The 25,288-nt window shown below is 29.8% G+C and overlaps 1 protein-coding gene across 9 annotated transcripts in view; it reads right to left on the bottom strand.

Moving 5' to 3' along the window:
- The window catches only part of Pcdh11x (protocadherin 11 X-linked), a 685,340-nt gene that overhangs the window by 92,774 nt on the left and 567,278 nt on the right, over nucleotides 1-25,288 (bottom strand). For 5 of the 9 annotated variants that reach the window (XM_047536275.1, XM_047536279.1, XM_047536277.1 and 2 more), the window contains one exon: nucleotides 22,769-22,792. The exons of the other annotated variants lie outside the window; for them this stretch is intronic. In XM_047536275.1, coding sequence (XP_047392231.1) covers nucleotides 22,769-22,792 — 24 coding nt within the window. The remainder of the gene's footprint in view (nucleotides 1-22,768; nucleotides 22,793-25,288) is intronic. 9 annotated transcript variants of the gene reach the window in all.

The raw sequence follows: 25,288 nt of genomic DNA, 5'->3' as shown, positions 1-25,288 counted from the left end.
TCCTGGGTATTATGTCACTTATTATTTGATATGTTTTACAGGGTTATTTCCATGAAAGCCTATTTTTAATCATAGTGAGGATGTTCATAAATTAGATGTTGATAACTATGTCTTTTATATCATTAAAACAGTGATTATTGCTCACCTTCACAGTATAGTCAACAGTTAAAGTAATTGTATTGTCTTACAATTTCTTTATTTGGGAGAATTAATAGTTTAACCCAGTTGGGAAGCCAGTTGTATGTTTTCTTTATAAACTAAAGTTAAACAAACAAACAAACAAAACCTAGAAAGCATATTTCTCAAGATTTGAAAATATATATTTATTTCACATGTCATTTTATTTAATGATAGTAACAAATGGAATATTTTATTTTTCTTAGTGTCAGGATGGTCAAAATGCATCTAGATAATTAGCATTTGATTTCTATACTCTGTTGTACATTCTGACAGTACTATTTAGTCTGTAATCAAAGGAATAGGCAGTTCTTTTCAAAATCTTTTTAAAATTATTTTGGTACTAGGGATTGATCCTGGGGTGCTTTGCCACTGAGCTATATCTCCAGCACTTTTTTTTTTTTTTTTTTGAGATGGGATCATACTAAATTGCTTAGGGCCTCACTAAATTGCTGAGAATGACCTCAAAATTGCAATCTTTCTTACCTTAGACTCCAGATTAACTGGGATTACAGGCATATGACACCACCCCAGGCAAAAAGGCAGTTCCTGAGGGCAAGTCTCAGCCTTGGACTCTTCTACATAAAGAATTAACACTCATCCTCGCCCTCCAAGTTAGCTTTAATAAAGTCACTCAAATCCTCTTAGCTGACTGACTAGGTAATATCAATCAAAATACTTGATGTATTTGCTAATTCAATATGCAGCATGAAAAGTCTTAGCTCTTCATTTAATAGGATAAGATTTTTTACATATTTTTAAATTCTTTTGCTGTGTTGAGAGAAAAATAGTTTCAACAATTTTGAGACTTTCTTCTCCAATAATAAAGTTTCTTCAAAGTTGTACATAATTGACCATTTCTTCAATCTTTCTATTAAGCAAGTTTATTTCTTAGGAGAAAATAATATCAACTGTATTATCACAAGCAATTGAAAATTTATTGATTTTTAAAATTTATAAATTGTCTCAGGTAGATAACATATTTTTCAGGCCTTAAAATAGCTTCAATTGTGATAACTATGCCATATCATTAAAGTATTAACATTTCTATTATTACTAAAGATAATATAATTCTTTATTGTAAATTTGCTTATGACATGAAAAGTATGAACAGTTTTACATAAAATCTAATCTTTTCCTACATCATGATCATTAATCTTTAATCTTTTTCTGAGGTAAATGAACTACTATATGTCTATGTCCATTATCTTTTTTATTTTGGGTGTACTGGGGATTGAACTCTGGGGCAGTTGGTCACTGAGCCACATCCCCTGCCTTCTTTTGTATTTCATTTAGAGACAGAATCTCACTGAGCTGCTTGGTGCCTCACTTTTGCATGAGGCTAGTTTTGAACTCTCGATCCTCATGCCTGAACCTCCTGAGCCACTGGGATTACAGGCTTGTGCCAGGCAATGTCTATTATCTTTTAAAATGTTCTTAACCATTTTTGTCATCTGACCAATGCAAAATTGTCCTAAATATAGTTTTCTATAATATTCATAACTTTTACTGATATAATTATAGCATAGGCATAAAAACAAAATTATTTTCAAGATATCAGGCATATATTTATAAATAAATATGTATAAATAATTTTTAAAACACAACATTGAAAATTTGTATTGGCCTTTGATAAAAATAAGGAACTTTAAATGTGCTTTAGAGATGCTCATTTACAATCTTAAATTATGTTTGTTTTTTATATTTTCTCTATAAAACAATCCCTTTTAAAGTTTAATTCACAAAAATTTATCAAATTTCTCTCATGCATATTATTTATATGCATATCAATACAAGCAACAAACTCAAAGTTTTAATTTTTATTGATCTTAAAGGTGAGGTTATCTAAAATTGAACTTTATAGGTATGTATGAAATCTGTACTATACTCTTATAGCTAAATAGCTTTGTGAACTTGACTATGATGGCCAAGGATAAAGAAAAGCCAACTAAAACTTATACTTAACAAATTAACACCAGTTACTTTCAGTAGGAAATACTGATTGACTTCAATAGATATAGCCTATTGTGAATGAAGATCAAGGTCACCAAGATAGGGTATCACTAAACTCTAATACTTTTCTTTTTAAGTAAATTAATCAGTATGTAGGATGTGGGAAAGGAAAAAGAAAAAACAGAAGTATTATTTTAATGTTATGATGCATTTTATTATCTGGGCACAGTAAAAATTTATCTGCAGGGCATGGTGATGCAAGCCTGCAATTCCTGCAACCCAAAAGGCTCAACGCAAGAGGATCGTAATTTAGACATCTCCCTAAGCAATTTAGTGAGATCCTCAGCAATTCAGTGACACCTTGTCTTAAAATAAAAATTAAAAAGTACTGGGTGTGTATCAGTGATAAAGCACACCCGGATTCCATCCTTAGTAGCAAGAAAAAAGAAATACCTCATCTAACACAGTATCAATTGTCTCAAATTTATTTTATTGTTTTTTTTGTATTTTTTTCAAATTTATTTTATTTAATAGTGTTTTGTGGCTTGTACATTACTTTTACATGAATAAAAACATACTCTGATATTCCAAGTGTATTGTTTTTTAAATTTTATGTATTCATTCATTTGTTTTTGTGTGGAGCTAAGGATCGAACCCATTGCCTCACACATGCTAGGCAAAGTGATCTGCCAGTGAGCTACAGCCCCAGCCCCTCCAAATGTATTCTTAGTTACACATCAAGTCATAATCTCAGAAATTAAATTTAGCATTCTTTCTATTGAATCAAGTGACTCCCTTAAAAATAATGCTAAGAAGGGATACAGTTGGATCTCAAAATATTTTATTACTGTTTTCTTAGGAGTTCACATTCTTTAGCTGAAATCTTATAAAATCAGAAATAATTTCCCACTGGATTAGAAAACATGTCAAATATCAAATATTGCTTAAAAGTTTAATACAAATCTCTATCTATAAAGAATTAATTTCTCTTATGGAGTGGGTCATATAGGAATTTAATAAAAGATAAACTTGCTTCTGAAGGGAGGGATTTAAAGTTAACTGATGTTTATACACAAAAAAGGATAAAGATATTGCAATGAAGAGTCTGAACTCCATTTCAATGCATGTTTCCCAGATTTTATTTGTCATCTGTACTGACTTTGAACAAGAACAACTGCAGCTAAGCAAAGCAATGCAGACTGATTTCACAAAAATGCCTGAAAATCAATATCCTTGACAGATCTGATGCGTAAATGGAACAATTTTAAAATGCATCAACACTTATACTTTTCTGTGATTGAAAAAAACTGTTATTAAAGGATTATCATCTATATAACTAGTAAACTTTTAACAAGACACATTTTTTTTTTCAGTAAGTAAAGAGAACCTATGGCTTTTTAGGCTCCATCCACACTATTTAAAAAAAAAAAAAAAAACAGAAAAACAAATAAGTCTCAAATTGATAGAGGAGACTCCAGCTTCTAAACACTAAATGAAATTAGCATTGTGTGAAATAAAACCCTCTTAAGTTAAAAGCTGTGATTCTGTATAAGTCTGAATTTAAGTAGAAATAATTTTAGATATATTCTTTAAAGTTCATGTCACTGTGTGAAAGCAAAATGATAAAATGCATGTATAAATGTATACTGAATCATATTCTGATAAAATGGAAGAGGATTATCTGAATATTTTATGATAAATTCTTGTTTAAAACATGCTGTTGTAAAATGTGAACAGCATTTGACTGAAGAATTTTGAATCTTTATATAAATCATATATAGGTTATGTTCTCATTGGTTAATAATATATTCATTTTTAAGGGCAACAAGTGCCATAATACAAAAAATAGGAAAGTATATGAGAGAGAGGGAGAGAGAGAACTGCACACCAATATTCTTCATGAATATAGGTGCAAAATTCCTTAACAAAATACTACAAACTGAATCAAGCAGGACCATAAAAAGATTATTAACCACAATCAAGTGAGATGGATTCAAGGATGCAAAGATGGCACAATATAGGCAAATTGATAAACATGATACACCATACCAAGACAATAAAGAAAAGAATATGGTCATTTTAATTGACACAGAAAGGGTATGTGAAAAATTCAGCATATGTTCATGATAAAAATGACAAATTAGGCATACAAAGAACATACCTCAACATAATAGGGACAATTTATAATAGGTCATCAGCTAACACATTGAATGGTGAAAAGCTGAAAGCCTTCTCCCTAAGATTGGGAAGAAGAAAAGGATTCCACTTTTATCACTTTCCCAACATAGTGCTGAAAGTCCTAGTCAGAGCAATCAGGCAAAAGAAAGAAATAAAGAGCATCTAAACTGTAAAGGAGGTAATTGAATTGGTATTGTTGCCAGATGACATGATCTTATAGATATAAGCCCCCAAAACTCCAACAAAAATTATTAGAACTAATAAACAATTCAGGAACCTTGCAGGATAAAAAGTCAACATTCAAAAACCAATAGCATTGAACATATCAATAGCTACTTTTCTGAAATGCAAATAAAAAATTAGTCTATTTACAATTACAATTAAAATCTCATTGGGCTATATTTAACCAAAGAGGTGAAAGATCTCTAGGATGAAAATTAGAAAGCCTTAGTGAAAGAAATTGAAGAGGACACAAAAATTTGTAAGACATCCTGTGTTTCTGGACTAAATGAAGCAACACTGTTAAAATGTCAATACTTCCCACAACAATTTACAAATTCCAAGCAAATCCCAACATATAACAATGGCATTCTTCACAAAACTAGGGAAACGTGATAAAATTTATATAGAAATACAAAAAACCTTGAATAGCTGGAGTCATTTTGATCAAAAACAACAAAGCAGAAGGTATTAGGCTTCCTGACTCCCCAACATACTGCTTAACTATACTAATCATAGCATCCTGTCATTGGCATAAAAACAGACCAATGAAACAGAACATAGAGTCTAGAATTTCACACGTGCATCTACAACCAAATAATTTTTGACAAAGATGTTAACAACATTCTTTGGCAAAGGATATTTGCTTTAATAAATGATTTGGGGAAAATTAGATATCCATATGCAAAAGAATGACACTATATCTATATCTCTCACTGGTTACAAAGATAACTCAAAATGGATTAAAGATTTAATTGTGTTTCCTAAAACTATAAAAGGGCTAAAAGGAAACATAGGCAAACTGCTTCAAGATTTTGGAGAAGATCCAAAAGCACAGGACACAAAAAAATTGACAAATGGTATTACATCAAACTAAAGTGCTTCTGCACAGCAAAGGAAACCATTAACAGAGTGGATAGATGACTTAAGAATGGGAGAAACTCTCTACAATGTACATGTAAGACAAGGGGCTGATATGCAGAATATATAAAGAACTCCAAAAACACAATAGCAAAAAGTCCCAAATAACCTGATTTAAAAATAAGTAATAGAACTAAATATTCATTTCTCAAAAGAAGGCATAGAAATAGCCAACAGATGACTGAAGAAATGCTTAACATCAGTAATCATCAGGGAAATGCAAATAAAGACCATAATGAGATATTATCTGACCCTGATAAGAATGGCTAATATTAAAAAGACTAATAATAACAAGTGTGTCAAGGATGTGAAGAAAAGGGAACTCCTTTACATTGTTGGTGGGAATGTAAATTAGTATGGACATTAGATAAAACACTATGGGCATTCCTCAAAATCTTAAAAATTTCCCAACCATATGATTAAAAAATTCTACAATTGGATATATTTCTGAAGGAGGAAAAGTTAGCATGTTGAAATGACATCTGCACTCCCTTGTTATTTGCAGCATTATTCACAAATAAATTGACAGATTAATTAATAAAGAAAATATGGTACATATACACAATGGGATACTATCTAATCATACAAATAATAAAACCATGTCATTTGAGACAATATGAATGGAAGTGTAAGATGATTATGTTTAAGTGAAATAAGTGTGGTGTAGAAACACATTTACCACATGACTTGCTACCTATGTGTAAATTAGAAAATTGGTTTCATAGAAGTTGAGAATAGACTATTGTTTATCAAATTTGGAGGACAATATTGGGTGGGGATAGATGGGAAAAAGTTGATCAAAGGGCACAAATTTACAGTTAGATAAGAGGAAAAAGTTTCAGTATGCTATTACAGAGTGTGATGATTATAGATAAAAATTATATACTGTACATTTCATAAAGATAGAAGAAAGGATTTTGATAGTTTTCACCACAAAGAAGCAATAAATGATATGAGATAAATGTTTAATCTGATTTAAACAGTGTACAATATATTTGTATTTCAAACATCACTTTGTACCTTGTTAATAATACAATTTTTGTTTTATGTATCTATTAAAATAAATCATTAAAAACAAAATTAAAATGCAAATAAAGATGAAAAATTAAAAACAAAACCATTAAGTGAAAGTTTTAATGTGAGGGATAACCTCTGATGACAACACGGAAATGCTTCCAACTATATATTGGTTTTCTTACTATATGTCTCCCCACCTCCTCATCACTTGACCCACTCATAGACTTTTATTGCAGTTCCTGAAAGAGATTTGTTTCAGACACTCTCATTATGTCCAAAGTGCTATGGTGCTACTTTAAGCTCAGAACATATTCCAAGTTCACACCCACATGTGCTATAGCTTCACAGTAGTGTAGTCATCTAACCCACTCATCTAACTCTGACTCAGAATTTCCATAGATACTTGGCATGTGAGTTTACACAAATCTGTAAATTAGAAACAGTAAAAATAACTCAATCTGTTTTTATGAAGCTAAAACAATGATAAAATGAAACACTGCATGTGTATATTTTATGCAGTTGGTTATTATTCTGTGTAATAAAACAGAATAAATTTTTCTTTAATTTTAAAATGATTAAAATTATCTGAAGTGAGTGAAAAATCAGGTAAATTTGATTTGTCTTGGAAAAATTACATTGGAAATTACTACAACATTTACATTCTATCATTTGTTTTATCTTTTAGAAATGTTATCATTGAATAGGAAAGGGAGTTCTAATAAAGTAGACTGATTTTGAACTATGAGATTACTACTTAAAAACTGGAGGCATACAGTAAGTGACTCATTCCCAAGACAAAATGCGTATAGCATTTTCTATAGATTATTATTGCCAATAACTTGTTTAAGTGATATAATTGTTATATTTTTACTGTTTATATATCATTGATATTCTGAAAACTAAAAGGTAATATGTCTTTCTCTGGTAAATGCTTAATATCTATTACTTCACAATTGCAAGTGTATTATATCCATGTATTCAGAACATGGAACTATGAAAATTTTATAGCAAGGTATCTGACAGATAAAAGGAATTATAAATGTTAGGTACTATAGTATTATATAGGAAGTTCAATATGTGCAGAATTCTGATCAGAAAGTAAAGAATAGAATAAAAGAAAAAATGAAATTCCTGATTTTGTATTAGTTAGGTCATGGAGTGTGTTCATTTTCTCTTAATATCACTATTGGATACTATATTAATAGCTTGCTGACAGTCACTCTGTTTTCCTCTGCCTAATGTCCCAGAGTACCAGGTAAGATAATTGTTCTGTCCTGATTGTTTTTAAAGCCAGGATATGTTGTTATTCATGTCCATATTTCCATATCTTTTTCAACTCAATCACCACTCATGTACAAAATTGTGTTTCAAACTTGTAAAACAAACTAACAACAAAAATTGTGTAGAATTCCAGAAATTTTAAGCTTAATTAATTTATAAATATATTTAAAATATAATTTTATTTCTACATAATTAAATTGGGATAATGAATATTGTTTACAACAGACTATTCTGCTGACAGAACACAAGAAAAGGAATGCAAATGTACCCCTACCTCATGCCATATTCAGAATGCACCCAAAGTGGATCATAGGCCTAACTCTAAAACCCAATCCTGAATACAGTCTTGAAACAGCAAAAGATTATTATTGGAAAGACTGATTTAATCCTAATAGAGTCTGTAGTTATAGTTCAGATATGATCTTGAAAAGCTACTTTTCTATTTATGTATTTTCACCACGCTTTCAATGCAAAACTATTTATGTGCAGAGTGACCATTAAAAAGCAGTATCTACATCACATGTGAAAGGGCTGAGGTTATCTGTTGACCAAGTGGCAACACATCCATATCCCCCACTGAAGGAACACTGTCTTTAAGGAATAATTCAAATTACAAAGCATGGAGAAAATACCACCTTCCTAGCAATCCTTCACTACCTCTGACTGTAGTTTGTGTAAAAGGTAATGAATTGTTTGGCTACAAGAAATGCCAAACCATTTTCCAAAATTGAAACTCTTTGTCTTCATAAAATTATGGTAATTTATGTTTCTTTGTTAATTTATAAATGTCCAATTATAATTTTTTTAAAAAAATTAGGTTATCACAGTGTCACACAAAAACCTCACAAAAATCAGATAATTAGTTTAGTTTGAGTTTAGTTATGTGTCATATAACTTCAGGGAATTCAATATATAACCTGGTTATTATAGAAGGGTAAAAAGAAAAAAAATAATTTATGTGTTTCACATCTTCCCTTAACATACCTCATACATCAAAAAGTACCAAAGGATGAGATAAGAAAGGAAATACTATCTGAAGGGTATGGAAAGTGACAACCCCCAGAAAGAAAGGAGGACAGTGTAACCTGTAACATTGTAACAGTGTAACATTGTAACAGTGTAATCTATAACAGTGTAACATTCATTGCTTTCCAATGACAATGGGTCCTGAAGGGAGAAGGAAAATCCTGAGCACTGAACCCTGCACTTTTACCCTTTCCCAGTGATGATGAATCCTGGAGGGAGAAAGCAAACAGTGAGCTCTGGGTAACAATGGGTGCCGGAGAAAAATATAAACAGTGAGCTCCAGCTGGACTCTGGATTTTCATCACTGCCCAGTAACAAAAGTTTTGCAACTTTTTTCCTGACTCACCAAACTGACATATTCTGCTTAATTCTCCAATGATTAATTCACCTTCATTGTAATCTATAAAACACAGGAACTTTCTGTAACTGGAGGCCATTTTCTACCCTGAAAATGTGCCCCTCTGATGCCTGACTGATTGACTCGTGGCTTAATGAACAGCATTACTGAACCCGATGAGGTCTGCCCTTGACTCAGTTATTTGTGTTTATACTACGTTTAATGTTTAACATCAGATACATAAATCAGACAGATTATACATGGATATAAATTATACATATTATTACCTGATGGTAAAAATGTTACCTTTTATTATTAATAATCAGAGGACTGTGACTGTAGCTCAGTGGCAGAGTGCTTGCTTGGCATATGTGAGGCACTGGGATTGATCCTTAACACCACATAAAAACAAACAAATAAAATAAAGGCATACTGTCCATCAACAACTACAAAGATTTTTAAATCAGATTAAGACTATTTATTAGGAATCTACACATAGATACTTGAAGATTAAGAGAAAACATAGTAATCAAAGAATATGCCTTATAATTTTAACAAAACATATATGGTTAAGAAATAGAGATAATATAACAATAGATAAGATATCCATAAATGAATATGCAAAGTCCATCAAGAATTCGCTTAGATTTTAAAAAAATAAAAAGCAAACACTGCTACCTGGCTTATCTCCAGAGTTAAACATTAACAAGGAAGATGGTTTAGGTAAAAGTGAAGACCAAACTCTACTTAGTTATGAAAATAGAGAATTCAAGACATATTTAATAATCATAAATTTCTTCAATAAATACACAAAAAACATTTCCCCTGTTTCTAAAAATAAGAAAGAATGATAAAATAACAAATTGCATTCACCTCTCTATTTTAAAAATTAATAGAAAAAAGTAATTCACATGTTAATGAAAATGGGGCACTTTTATTTATATTTGAAATAAAAATAAAATAGTTTTGCACAAAGGACAAGCAAGTATCTAAAAAAATTTCATCAAAAGAAAAGATAGTAGGAGAACTATTATTATATTAGCACATTATTAAACATCTACAATGTTCTAATGAGAATGTTAAATTTTTCATGCATTGATCCATCAATTTCTTATCACAATATGAGACAGTTACTATTTCAATTCATATTTTGCAAATAAGAAAATTGAGACATTAAAATCTTAAATGTGTCCTTAAAATTAAAGGATCTTTAACTGTAATTGAAAATGCAAAGGCAATGAAATATTTTTACAACAACTCAATTATAATTTGATGAAATAAATCATTTAAAATTACTCAGGATTTAAAATCTTGAAATTTGAGGGAATTTGGAATGTCAGAAATTATACTAATCTATAAGGTAATTCTCGGATATACCTTAAAAACCAAAATTATTTCAAATCCTCATTAAACATAAATGTAGACATCTTTTAAGCATAGTTACAGCACCAAAAATTGCTTTTCAAATATATTTAAAAACTGTTGCAATAGGCAGAACAATGCCCCCTCAAGATATTTAGGTTTTAATCCTGAAAATATTTCAATATGGTTTTGATATGTTGTTACAAGTGGAATTTAAGAGTGTGGGTGGAATTAATATTGTTAATCAGATTATTTTAATTAAGAAATTTATCCCATAATATGTCAGTGGGCCTAGCCTAATCAAAGGAGTCCTTTAAGGAGAGAGGAAGAAAAGTAACAACTAAAAAGATGCAGAAAGAATGAAGATGAACTCTAACCTTATACCACATACAAAAGTGAACTCAAAATTTATCAAAGACCTAAGAGTAAAATATGACAATTCTTAGAGAAAAAGTAAGTGTGTGAATCTTGAGGACCTTGCATTAGACAATTATTTCTTTTTAAAAATTACTTATTTATTTATTTTTTACAGACTGCATTTTGATTCATTGTACACAAATGGGGTACCTCTTTTCATTTCTATGGTTTTGCATAATGTAGATTCATACCATTCCTGTAATCATACATGTACATAGGGTAATGATGTCTGTCTCATTCCACCACTTTCATACCCCCTCCCTCTCATTTCCTTCTACATAATCTAAAGCTGACAATTATTTCTTGATATGAAAACTAAAGCATCAAAAACTAAATTTAAAATATCTTAATCAGACTTAATAAAATAAAAACTTTTGTGCTTCAAACATTATCAACAGGATGAATAGACAATGTATAGAGTGAGAGGAAGTATTTGCAGATCATATATCTCATAAGGAATTAATATGTAGAATGTACAAAACATTCTACAACTAAATAATAAAAAGACAAACACTTAAATAGAAGTTAGTAAATTATTTAAGTAGACTTTTCTCTAAAGATGATATATAAGTGACCAATAAGCACATGTAAAGCTGTTCAAAATCCTTAATTAGGGAAATGTATATCAAATAAAAATTATATAACACTTCATACTCACTAGGTTGGCTACAATTAACAAGACAAATATCAGCAAGTATTGATGAAAATGTAAAAATATTGGAACTCTGACACAGTGCTGATGGGAATGTAAAATGATGCAGTTACTTTGAAAGGTTTACTAATCCTGAAAACAATAAACATAAGGTTACAAAAGGGTCTAGTGATTCTAGTTTTAAGAATACATCTGTGGAAATTGAATATATATACAAAAGCTTTTATATGAATGTGCATAGCACTCTTACTCACAGTAGCCAAAATGTGGAAATGCCCAAATATCTCTTAACTGATGTGCAGATAAACAAAGTTTGGTATATCCTACAATGGTGTGTGAAGATTACATACATTTGTGAATATATTAATAAAAACTTGGAATTGTATATTTATAAAGGGTAATTATATGGTGTATGAATTATATCTCAGTAAACACAATGAATCAAAATATTACAGTAGTTGTGCTGTATATACTTTCAAAGAGAAGACATTTACAACTGTTATAGTCCAGGGAAAACACAGAAAGTTTGAATAAATTTTAACTAGACCTGCTACTAAATTTCACAAAATTGTAACAAATCCTATTTTTAAGGATTTGTTAAGTCTCTAGTAGAAAAATTTTCACAATATCCATTAAAGGGTCTTTACAAATATGACTTAATTCAATTAATTTGACAGTATGTTAATTAAACTTGGAATAAAGCAAATTTTTGTTGTATACTGCTCATTTTGAATTACTATCAGATTGTAAACTAGAATTATTATTATAATATTAACATAAATGAAATAAAAATTTGGAGTACTTGCATAGAAACCTAAGAATATATGAAATAAATAAAGCCTTGGTAGTATTTACTATTTATAGCTGTGACACTTTTTTCACTACATGAAAATACTAAGTTTAGGAGAGTCATAACACAAATTTCAAAATATAAATTAGAGCAGTTACTGATGACAAAAGAAACCAAATGACTTTATATTTGAACAATTAGATTATGAGATTAAGTACTTTTTAAAAAAAATCCTGATGATTTTAGGAGCCTCAAAAAAGTGGAAGAATATGTGAGTGTATATATTATTTAAAAGTAGTTGTTTTTAAAATTGCAATATTATGATTTTTCATGAAGGAGTTACTCTTATACTTTTTTGATTTTTGAACAGAATATGCAACAATCTTAGAGCACACATGCAAAAGTGCATTCTCAAAATGGTCCAATCAGTCAGATTCTTTTTTTTAAATTTTGATTCATTGTACACAAATGGAGTACAATTATCATTTCTCTGGTTGTACATGAAGTAGAGTCAGAACATTTGCATAACCTTACATGTATATAGGGCAATGATGTTTGTCTCATTCTATTATCTTTCCTTTCCCCGCCCCCCCATCCCTCATTTCCGTCTACACAATCCATCCTTCTTCCATTCTTCCCTTACCTCCGCCTGCCCCGTTATGTATCATCAACCACTTAGCAGAAAAATCATTTGGCCTTTGGTTTTTTGGATTGGCTTACTTCACGTAGCATGATATTCTCCATCTCCATTCATTAACCTGCAAATGCCATAATTTTATTCTTCTTTATGACTGAATATTATTCCATTGTGTTTATATACCACAGTTTCTTTATCCATCATCTATTGAAGGGCATCTAAGTTGATTCCATGATCTAGCTATTGTGAATTGAGCTGCTATAAAGATTGATGTGGCTGCTTTACTGTAGTATGCTGATTTTAAGTCCTTTGGATATAGGCCAAGGAGTGGGATAGCTGGATCAACTGGTGGTTCCATTCCAAGTTTTCTAAGGAATCTCCATAGTGCTTTCCACAGTGACTGTACCAATTTGCAATCTCACCAGCAAAGTATGCGTGTACCTTTTTCCCCATATCCTCACCAACACCTATTGTTGCTTGGAGTGCATTCAATAAAAGAAGAAAAAGTCAACAAATAAACAACCTAACACTACAGCTCAAAACTCTAGAAAAAGAAGAACAGGTCGACATCAAAAGTCATAGAAGACAGGAAATTATTAAAATCAGAGCTTAAATCAATGAAATCAAAACAAAAGAGCAATACAAAAGTTGACAAAACAAAAATTTGGTTCTTTGAAAAAAATAAACAATATTGATAAACCCTTAGCCACACTGACAAAAGAGGAGAGAAAAAACTCAAATTACTAAAATTCATGATGAAAAAGGAAATATCAAGACAGACACTATTAAAATACAAAACATAATTAGAAGCTACTTTGAAAATCTATACTCCAACAAAATAGAAAATCTCAAAGACATCAACGGGTTTCTAGACGTATGATACACCCAAACTGAATCTGGAAGACATACACAATTTAAATAAATCAATTTCAAGCAATGAAATAGAATCATTCATCAAAAGCCTACCAATCATAAAATGTCCAGGACCAGATGGATTCTCAACTGAGTTCTAGAAGACCTTCAAAGAAAAAATATTACCAATACACCTCAAAGTATTCCTGGAAATAGAAAAGAAAGGGACACTTCCAAATTCATTCTATGAAGCTAATATCACCCTGATATCAAAACCAGACAAAGACACACTCAGTCAGATTCTTGCTACTATGCCCTCTGCCTCTGAATGTACTGAGTGAATGTTCAAAATTATGATGCAATTTACTAGGCATTCAAGATTTATCTTAATATCATGAGACATGGTCAAAAATATATAAGATATTCTTACACATAATATTATTATACAATATTAAACTTTATTTTCATTACTTATGAATAAATATCTCTTCTTATGTCTTATTTTCACCTATAACTGTACCTCCACTGTACCTATACTATGAATTTTCTCCCCTGTGATCCCTTGCCTACTGGGGAGACATTAGATGATGGAGCTTTGTACATTACTTGGCATGTATTTGGTATGCTGCAAACATTCTCAAATAAAAAGAAGTGAAAAGACATGATATCATGATCATGTAAGAGTGAAGGGAGGGAGAAATAAGTAGGACTATGCAAAGATTCTAGGAAATGTTTTGCATTCAAGATTCGTTAACACAAAGAGAACAAAACACCTATGTCTACAAATTCTTACAAATTTGGTCAAATATTATTTGAAGAAATCATGTAAACACCTATTTAAAAATAGCCTGATATTTGAAAGTGCCTAAATTCATCTGTTGATGCTTTGAAATGTGAAAAGTGAGTAATGTTTTACACCAGCTCCTTGAAAGTTGATTATTATTGGTAACATAAACATTAATAAAAATGAAAAGAGAGTATTACTTAATTTAGTATAGCCCAACTTTTATAGTCATCCTGTTTCAAGACCTATATCTAATTTAATGACACCAAAACTACTCTAAAATTGAAAATTTTGACCAAAATACCAGAATTAATAATTTTAATAGCATCACCATAAGAACAAATTTCAGTAATTCAATTCAGCTAACTATTTTAAATCTGTTCTAGAATAATTTTGCCATTAATTATACAGATACTCAAAAAGAAAGAAAAACTTAAATGATTCACAATCCTTTCATTGGTTAATATTTCCTTATATGTTCTTCTAAATATTATGCATAAGGTTTCAGTCACCCTTTTTAATCTAATTTTCTTGGACCTGTATTTTATAGTGATTACCTTTAAAAATATATTGTCAATTTTCACAATGCTGTTTAGTAATTCAGAAGATCATTGAAGTTTAGATTACCTTTAAATCATAAGTCAAATTCATGTAAATTTTATGTTGGACTTCAGTACAATTTTATCACATTGATCTTACAGTTTCCTTATAGATGACCTCATCTTCTTTTTATTCTCAGCGGCTTATATATTCTGATATTCACTGACAGAAATATCTCCCCTTTTTGTTATTTTACAAAATATTATTATTTTCCCATTATATGGGAGATTGAACTCAGGGCCTCACACATGCTAGGTATGTTTTGTCTCTGAGCTACATGCCCAGCAATATTCTCATTGTTAACATTTTACATATGCTACAGCAAAATTAACAAGGCACAAGTGAATATAATTTGATAATGTTTAATACAAGTTCAATAAATTTCCCCATTTTTTCCTTCTCATCTTATAGGTTATTATTAAATTTGGAGCACAGCAACAAATACTGACTGCAAAGAAAATATAACTTTGTTAATCTGGTGTAAATTCAACTGTTTAAGGCTCCCAACACCTGCTTTCTCCAAGCAGCAAACTGTTGAAATATATTTAAATACTGTCTTCCACATCTTTCCTAATGAGCAATGTTATAATTAGATTTGATTGTGTTCAAGAATATAAAGCATTATCAATTTTCTTCAATGTTGACCTATTAAATAAGAGTTGCATTTCATAACTTTGCAAGGTATTTCCTGTTTTTTAGTTTGATGATATTTTGGAACATTAATAAGTGACTATTAAGTGAAGAAATAAGTACTTTAAGCTATCTCTAACACAAAGCACTATTTAATATCATTGTTAGTAAGTCTACTAAATACATCCTGGGAGCATGAGAACCATGAACACTACATAGATATGTAATTATACAATTGCATTTGTTTAAGATATAGGCTTTCATTTAACATTCTTAGAAATTCATGTACTTAACATTCATGTTAACATGTTAAATTATATAACTAATATGATAAAATTGAAATGTCACATTTTACATGAGCAGGAGGAAACTTTCCAACCTTCTGGCTCCAAATTCTGGTAATGATATAAATGAGCGATTATAAAACACTACACAGTATACTTTCTAAAATACATGCTTGTGTAGCCTCCAGATTAACTAGTGCCAATCAGTGTTCTTTACCCAGGGCCCCTCTTGAAATCTACTCAAGTGTTTCAAAAACAGAAAAATAAATGAATTGTGGTTTTTAAGAGCCTCAAAGATATGACACAAAGTCTGCAATTGAAAGTGTCAACTTCGATCTGTACAGCCCTTTCTGGTTCACATTCAACATTTTTTTCCACCATCTTTCATAGTAAGTAAAAATGAACCAGAGTTTGCTGGGGATGTAGTTCAGTGGTAGAGTACATGTGTGAGACCTTAGATTGAACCCTAGTACTTTTTTCAAATGTGTTTTTTTTTCTTTGAACTATGACAAGCCAGAGAGAGAAATTTTGATAAGCAATCATAAATTCAAGGGTTTCAAGGTTTCATTTGTTTTTTTTTTCTTCCAGGTATAATATCAAACCAGTGTACACCAAGTTCAAACCCAACAACTGATCCTTAATCTTTGAAAGGATCAAAAGCTGATACAGTAGCCACTGATCATATATAGCTGTTGGAGTACATAACATATGAATAGCTGGAATTAAGAAGTATTATTATGTGTAAAATACATACCAAATTTCAAGACTCACTATGTAAACGAATGGAAAATCTCTCTTTAACAACTTTATATATTAATTACAATTTGGAATGGTAATATTTTAGACATATTGTATCCAATAAAATATTTTATTTAACTTAATTTTGTCTATTTCTTTTTACATTTTAAAAATGTGGTCACTGGACAATGTAAAATTACATATGTGGCTTCCATTATATTTTCATTTGACAGTGGTGAGCAAAATGAATAGTAATAAATAAGCCGAAATTCAACAATCCTGGGCTGTAGTTTCACATCAACAATTTACCTAATTAGAATGTTACAATTTCAATAATCAATTTTTGTGCTTATCCTAGGGAAAAAAATACCCATTTGTAAAGCGCATTTCAAACAAACAAACAAAAAAATCTGCTTCCTAGTAAGCATGGGTAATAAGCCAAAGTGATTAATTTTACGATTATTGCCAATCAGAAAAATAATTAACATTATTCTGGAATGCTGAATCATCATTTGGAACTAATTTTTAAAGCAAGATAAATGATAATAACTACCAAAAATGGTTGAAATGAAGAAAAACATTAAAATGAGATTCATAAGCACTGAATCTGTCATTTTCCATTTAAATTTTAAGATCCTGGGATATGGTTCAGTGGTAGAGCATTTGCCTAGCATGCTCAAGGCCTTGGGTTCGATCCCAAGACTGCAAAAGAAAAAGGAAAAGATTAAACTTTATATGTTTTTGAAAAGCATTTATTATACAACTTCATCATGAATGAAGGCAATTCAGTCTTTAACATGATTGAAATGGATATTTGTTTTCAGTGACCATTTGTTTTAGTTTGCTACTTTTGTTTTTACAGATGTTCAAAAAATCAAATTATAGTTGATCTCTTGCTTTTTGTCCACTATTTTGCATTTATTTGCAACTATATTTGGTTTTAGTGTTTTAATTTTTATAAGAACAAAAGTTATAAATATAAAACATGGATAAAACTTTTTAGAATGTAAGAAAATATAGCAATTAAAACAAGACTTAATATTCCATTAGTTTAGTTAAACATCACAGATTAAGAGTGGCATTTCCCAAAATTGTGAATGATACATTTTAATAATTGGGAAAGGGAAACATATTTTCAATTGTATATATAAAATGTGAGAAAATTAATAGATTTAAGAAGGACTTATTCATGTTTTAAAAATGATGAGTGACAAGAAAATAAAATTGACAATATATGAAACAATAAAAAATGTAGCATAATAAGCCTATTTGAGGGGAAATTCTCACAAAATATTTGCAAGATGCTTAGTATTTAACTGTTCAATACTCTAAAATGTAATGCAACTAACATCGTTAGCAAAGTATGATTATATTTCCATAGAGTGGCTCTTGTTTTATGACTAGCTATTCTATTCATATTTGACTAGTTAATTGACAAGTTAATTACTCTGAGCACATTTTTTCACTTCATAAATGCTTACTGAGTACCTGTAAGTTGCAAACAAGTGTAAGAAATTGTCTCTACTCTAGTTTTCTAGTTATACATATATAAATAGCATAAAGTAATACATAAAATATATGAACTAGAAATATTGTACACGAAATTGACACTTAGACCAAGATAGCACTTCAGCTGTATAGCCATTGAACCTTTTCTGGATTAGGCCATGAAAGGTTTGTAGTATTTCAATGAGGGAAAAATATTAATACATGAGGAGTGAAATAATCAAAACTAGTAACTTCTTGTAGAAAACAAAGTGCTTAACCTATCATGGGACAGCAGATAGGCCAGAGATTTTTAAATTATATACTTTATTCTATTTCATTTTGGTCTACTGCAAGTATTAGATATTCATATTTCTAGATTTTAAAAAAAGCAGGCAATTCTTTATTAACTCCACTTGAATGCTCATATTATTAACATGAGTTTTCATACAAGAATATTAAGAATACTGTATAAATAATTTAAGCAAATTTTATGGGAGGATATGTTTTTATAATAAAATAAATCAATTGTGTTTCATTGTGACAATAATATTTTCCTGTCATTGGAATGTACACAGTTTTTCTTGATATTTATAAGGGTGAAAAACAGCTTTTAATATGATATCAGCAAAAAAGTGAAGGAATGTAATATTTTGTATTTTTAGCTGTGTCAGTCAAGTTGAGTCAATCAAAACAATAAAAGAGGAAAGTGATGCATATTAAAATTATGTTTTATAAAATAAGTATTACCATTCTAATTTGCTATAGCCAATGTAAGGTAAGTATTTAGAATTTGCACAATGTTTATGGCTCATTTAATCTTGCTAACAAGCAGTTGTCAATTATAATGCCACTTATTTCAGATACATGCAAAAAGAAAAAAACAGAAGATGACAATCATAAGTCCAAAACATGGAGTTTGAAGAACAAATTTTATTTTCACAGCTTATATGCTACTTTAAAGCAATGCCAAAAGGCTTTATCAGAATGAAAGTGTTGCTAAATACTACAGCCATTTTATAACTTCAATAACTTTGCACTATCTCCAAAAAATAATTATTTTCCTCTAGTCCACTTTTGGATAATACGTAATATCAAATTTGCTTTTATCTTTTTAAAGAAAAACATTAGAAAGCAATATAATTTTATTATGAAGCACATTTTTTGGTGTGTGGTGTTGGAGATTGAACCAAGAACCTCATACTTGCAAGGTACAAACTTTACCAACTGAGCTTTATCCCCAGTCCATGAAGCACAATTTTTTTATCTGTCAGTGTATAATATGTAATGACAATGGAAGAATTAACTTTTCATGTATTATATGAAGAAAGAAAGATGTAAAATATACAAATACTAATACTATATAAATTTTGATTCCTTTCACAAATATTTTATATTTTATAGCTTACTGTTTGTAATCTAAATCAAAATTAACAAATCAGATCTAATTAACAAATCTAAATCAAATTAACAAAAACTCATATTGGTTTGTTTTTCTGGTGTTAGATTTTGGGGATATACAAAATTAGCATGAAGGAATTAATATCATGATCTGTGCTATAAATTTGTTACTTGGACACTATAGGAATGCACTTTCATTACCTCCTGGTCATGTAAAATCTACCCTGTGAAAAGACATTATTTTTCTCACTGATTGACATGTGGAAAACTCTATATCTATCCTTCACAAGGTAAATTATGTTTTGTGTTCACAAATTTTTATTAACTAAGTACTAAATGAAGGTAAGTGGGTGATTCATTTGGTCCAAAAAAAATCAGTTTCCCATAGACTTCCTTAGGTCCTTTCACCTCACCCTAACTACCCCCACACACTTTTACTCATCAGTTATTCCTGGCTCAAATCAATATTTAAAGTCTAAAGTAATGAACACCAAAATCACAGCTGACTCTGGAATACTTACAATTATGGGAACTTAGCTCAAGAACAGGATCTTTGACAATTAAGTGAGAGTCAAAAGGTAAGTTTTTCTATTAAAACACTGTAAGAACGTGCTAAAAATCATCTTGGACAACTGAAACATTATTATGGAGAGCAGAAAAAAAATGCAGGTAGATAAACCAGTTAACATTCTTCTGCTTAAAAACTCTATAGATCAATGACAGCAGTAATGAGAAATCTAAAACTCTTGCTCTTATATTTAAACGTGAAAAAATTGCACTTGCAAGAAAATGCAATGAAATAACAATTTATCAATGTCTATTAAAATATTTTTACTAAAAAGCAGGTACTAGTGTATTTTCCATGAATTAGTTGAAAAGTATATATTTGCATTTTTTTCGTTGGGGACAAATAAGATATCCTAAAGTAGAAATCATTCTCTTACTTCTAAACATTTCCCTACATATATCTAATTTGCCACGAAAGAAAAAAGGCACACATATTTTGCAAAATTATTTAATTTCATCCCTGGAAATCAGTCAGTTCTCAGTGCAAAATCTGAATGAATGAAATGATCCTACTTTAATATAATGATTAGGGTCACAGATGACTTTTCCTCTTATTAAGGCAACATTTAATTACATGAAATATGCTTAAGAAACTGTACAATATGAGAAAATAGTTTCAAGTACACAAAAGTAAGTTGAAAATGGAAGGTGGCTATGCAAAAATTGATATAAAAATTATCATAAAACAATAAAACACTGTAGTTTTTCAGTATAGTTCTGAGTCTGAGCCCAACTAACTTATGAAGATATTAAGTATATATTGTTAAATAAGCCAATTTTGAATTATGAGTTTAATTGCAATTGTCATTACTCAGTGCAATATTGACAATGATTCAAGGAATCTAAGTAATGATATTCTCACATAGGTGTCATGTTTTAGAGATTAGTTTGGATTCTTATATTATTTAACTTTGCTTTGGTTTCCATCTCTGAATAAATGTGAATAATAACAGAACTACACCAAAATAGGCTGTAAGTTTGAAAAATATACATAAATTTAGGTACCACTCTAGAATATTGTATATATTAAAATACTATTATTGGGTTTTGTTGTTGTTGTTGTTGTTATTATTATTATTATATTATCATGCTTCAAAGACATGATTTCCATAATTTTTAAAATGAGAAACAAATAAATTGGAGATTCTGTGAGTTTAAAAGACTGCTAAATGTGTGCATATAGTGAGGTATACGACTGCCATTAGAATTTATGGTGTCCTGACTCACCTTCAAATGTTCTTTCCACTGTAACTGTAAATAATTATGATTAGAACACTTTGACTTTGTATAACAAACAAATGAGTTCCCACAACTATTAGATTTCTAAAGTTCTACAGTTCCTGAATAGCATCTGGTACTTAAAAACCTTTGAGAAGTGGTGAGACAAAATGAAAATGACCTGCAGGATAACCAAAATTTTATCATGGATATTAGAACTGATTGTATAAGATCACAAGAGATATACTTGTGATCACAAGAGATGCACTAGCTTTAGACTTTTTAAACAGTAATTTATTTCAATTCATATACTTTTATTGTAAAGTGAAATTTGTAATACATTGCTATTTTGATCACATAGAAATAGTACTTATAGAATGAATCATCTTGAAATCAGTCAGAAATCTGAATTGGTATGTTAAGAACCTTACCTTTAATCTTTAATTTTGACAGAGCAATGCAAACAGCATACTTCATTATTTTGTTGTTGTTTTAAATAGCAGTGGAACAACATGAAGATGAATCCCCAAATATGAAATGGATAATAAAGAATTGCATGCAAATACACAATTAATCTAAATATATTTGGAATATTCAGACCATCCTGTAGCATTTAAAAGTTTTATCAGCAATAAAATTATACATTTTAACTGATTGCTTAAACTCCATGTTTAAAGAAATCTGTTGTCAGCTTTAACTTATTATGTATTCACATGTAAATTATACATTAAAATTTGGCAAAGAAAATGCATCTTACATATTATGTATGATTCACAAATAATGTAAACTTAGATTATTTTATTAAGCATGTATATAGCACATTCAATTTATGGATCAAATTGGAATAAAAATACAGAAAATTAGAATTTTATCACATAAAATGCTGAAAATACTTTCACTGTCAGAGGAAAAAAATGAATAATTAAGGTCATGGGTAATTTGAAAGCAACTTATATATATCAAATAAATGACTACAAGATCATATTAATTTTGCTATCTAAAGACTGATGACATACAGTTTGGAAAACCATCCAGGTATTCAAGATATCCAACTGACTGAATATGTTTCCCAGATATTTCTTCATTTTAAAAGTATTAAAAATGTGTTTGAAGCAAACAGTTGTAATTGCAATGTTTTGTGACAAGTGAAAAGGCCAAAAGTTTTAAAACAAACACAAATCAGCAATTTTTTTATAATGAAACATGCACCATGGTTATGGTTTGTGTTGTTTTGTACTGTACCTTTCTTTAATCCAGGAATGAAAGCTAAAATGAGATTTTGATAAAGTTAGAAACAATAAATATTTCTCATATTCACAACATATTATATTAGCATAACAAAATAATGTATGTTGTTATATATTACAGTATATTTTCAACCTCACTCTACAGAGGGCATGTTGACTAAGTTAGATAAGGATGGATAGTACATTAAATTTGTCTTCTGTAATTTGCTTTTCTAGATTTGCACCAAGCCAATGCAATATGCTGGCCTCTTTGGAAGTAACTATTCGTCTTTTCCCTAAAGGCAATGTGTTTCACATATTTTAGGGGCTCGACATTTTATAAGAACTCGGTATATTTTCTAGCTTCAATGCTTGTGATGGCGAAGTATAGTCCCCTACTGAGATAACAGTTTCTCTTATGGAATTTCCTACTGGTAATGTAGTGAAAGGAAAAACAATGTGTTTGACTAAGAGGTTTCTCCATCTCCAAATTATGATGGGGGAAAAAGCAATGGAAATGACCTAAACACAATAAATGCTAGCATGAGAATGACTCAATATAATATAATTTTATAATGGTTTAAGAAACTTTTTCTATGATAAAGCTGTCTTAACCAACAAAATTTTATCTTTTTCCTCACAATTAGAATATCAGAGATTAAAGAACATTATCATTATTTTCTAGATAAATTCAGGCATTGCATTCCCAAGTGACTTCTCTCAAACAGATCATGTTTGATCTGGAATAAGTTGCCAAGTCTATTTTTAAACAAAATACTTAGATGTCTATTAAAACTTGGACTTTTATCAATCTGCATCAATGACTCTGATGTTCATTCTTTGTAAAATTTTAAGGTCTGTAATAAAATTATTTCCTGATCACTTTTTTATTTTAGGACATATTTAATAATGTTCATATAAAAATGATAGCTTAAATGATAAACACTTTGAACTTGTTTAAAAATCCACTTTGATTAAAATTGAACTATTATGAAACCAAAGATGTATGAAATGCAAAGAGAAAATTAGTACGCCAGAGAGAAAACAGGTGTGAAAGCATGAAAATAATGTTTCTATACAAACATATGCATTAACAAAAAGAACACTGTCGAATATTTTTAAGTGTCATTGACATACACAGCATCTTAATTTTTCATCACAAAGTGTTTCTTCTATAAGCAATGCAATTTAATGGTAGTACAACCTGAAGTAGAAAAGAAAAATAATAGTGCTTTCACAAAGCACTTGTGGCAGGATTGATCTTCTAAATAAAATTTAGAATTTTACAATTCCCCACTCATTAAATGATATTTCCACCAACAGTATTTCAGTTTATCATTGCAATGAATGTCTTGTAAAATTTAAATTTAATTTCTAAGTATACTGGAATGAAAAGAGAAGGACTACTTTAAGCAGATAAGTAATAAAATACTTGTTTTTTATTTTTAAAACTCCAATTTCATTATGATATAGAACATAGAGATTAAAATTCTCCTGAATTCAATACCTGAAAAGTTCTTCCGATAGGTCAGGACTTATTTTTAATGATACGGAAGTACAAATAAAAGAAACAAAAGAAGTTTCATAATAACAATAAAAAATAAACCAAGAACATTTAAAGAACCTGTTTAAGATCTTTAGTTCCCAAGCTAAAAAGTGAAAATTTGGTTTACAAATGACCAAAGTCAAACATCGATCAATTTTCCTTAAAACTCAGGACTATAAGCAAATTCTTCCAGACTTGGTGGCACACCCCAGTAATCCTAGTGACTCAGGAGACTGAGACAGGAATATTACAATTTCAAAGCCAACCTCAACAAAAGTGAGGTACTAAGTAACTCAGTGAGATCCTGCCTCTAAATAAAATACAAAATAAGGCTGGGGTTGCGGCTCAGTGGCTGAGTATCCCTGAGTTCAATTCCCAGTATGAAAAAGAGAAAGAAAAAAAAAGGCAAATTCTGCACAAACTTTTCAAGAGTATATCTGAAGAAACACTAATACATCCCATGAAACATGATCGAAAAAGGGAACCGTTTCTCTCATATAAGGCAGTATATGTATTAATATATGTCAAGACAGTTATTCATAGATGTAATCATTATAATTATTAGGATTCCTTGTATAAAAAATGTCCATCTTCAAAAGAATCTATAAATTTCAGAGAGCTTTTTAATTATGGTTAGAAGGTATGTCATTGACATTTTTAAAGTATCTGCACTGCTCAAAGTTTTTGCAATATCTAGATAAGCACAGTCCTGTTCTCTGAGACACAAAACTCTGTGATTTATATCACGGAAATGAATTATTTTCACCAATTAATGAAATTGACTGCTATATTATGAGTAAGTATGTAAATAATATTTATGTGTAACTAAAATATAATTTAAATAACAAGATTAATATATCTAACAAAATAAACTTGTTTTTAACAAAAATTGTTTTCAGGTTGTGAAGTAAGTTACAAATAAATTTATTAATTAATAAATGGAAACAGTAGTCTATTATTATTTTGCTTACACAATTGTAATGATAATAT

The sequence above is a fragment of the Sciurus carolinensis genome, chromosome X (assembly GCF_902686445.1).
Source record: "Sciurus carolinensis chromosome X, mSciCar1.2, whole genome shotgun sequence".
Lineage (NCBI taxonomy): Eukaryota > Metazoa > Chordata > Mammalia > Rodentia > Sciuridae > Sciurus > Sciurus carolinensis.
This window is presented reverse-complemented; position numbering and strand designations above follow the sequence as displayed.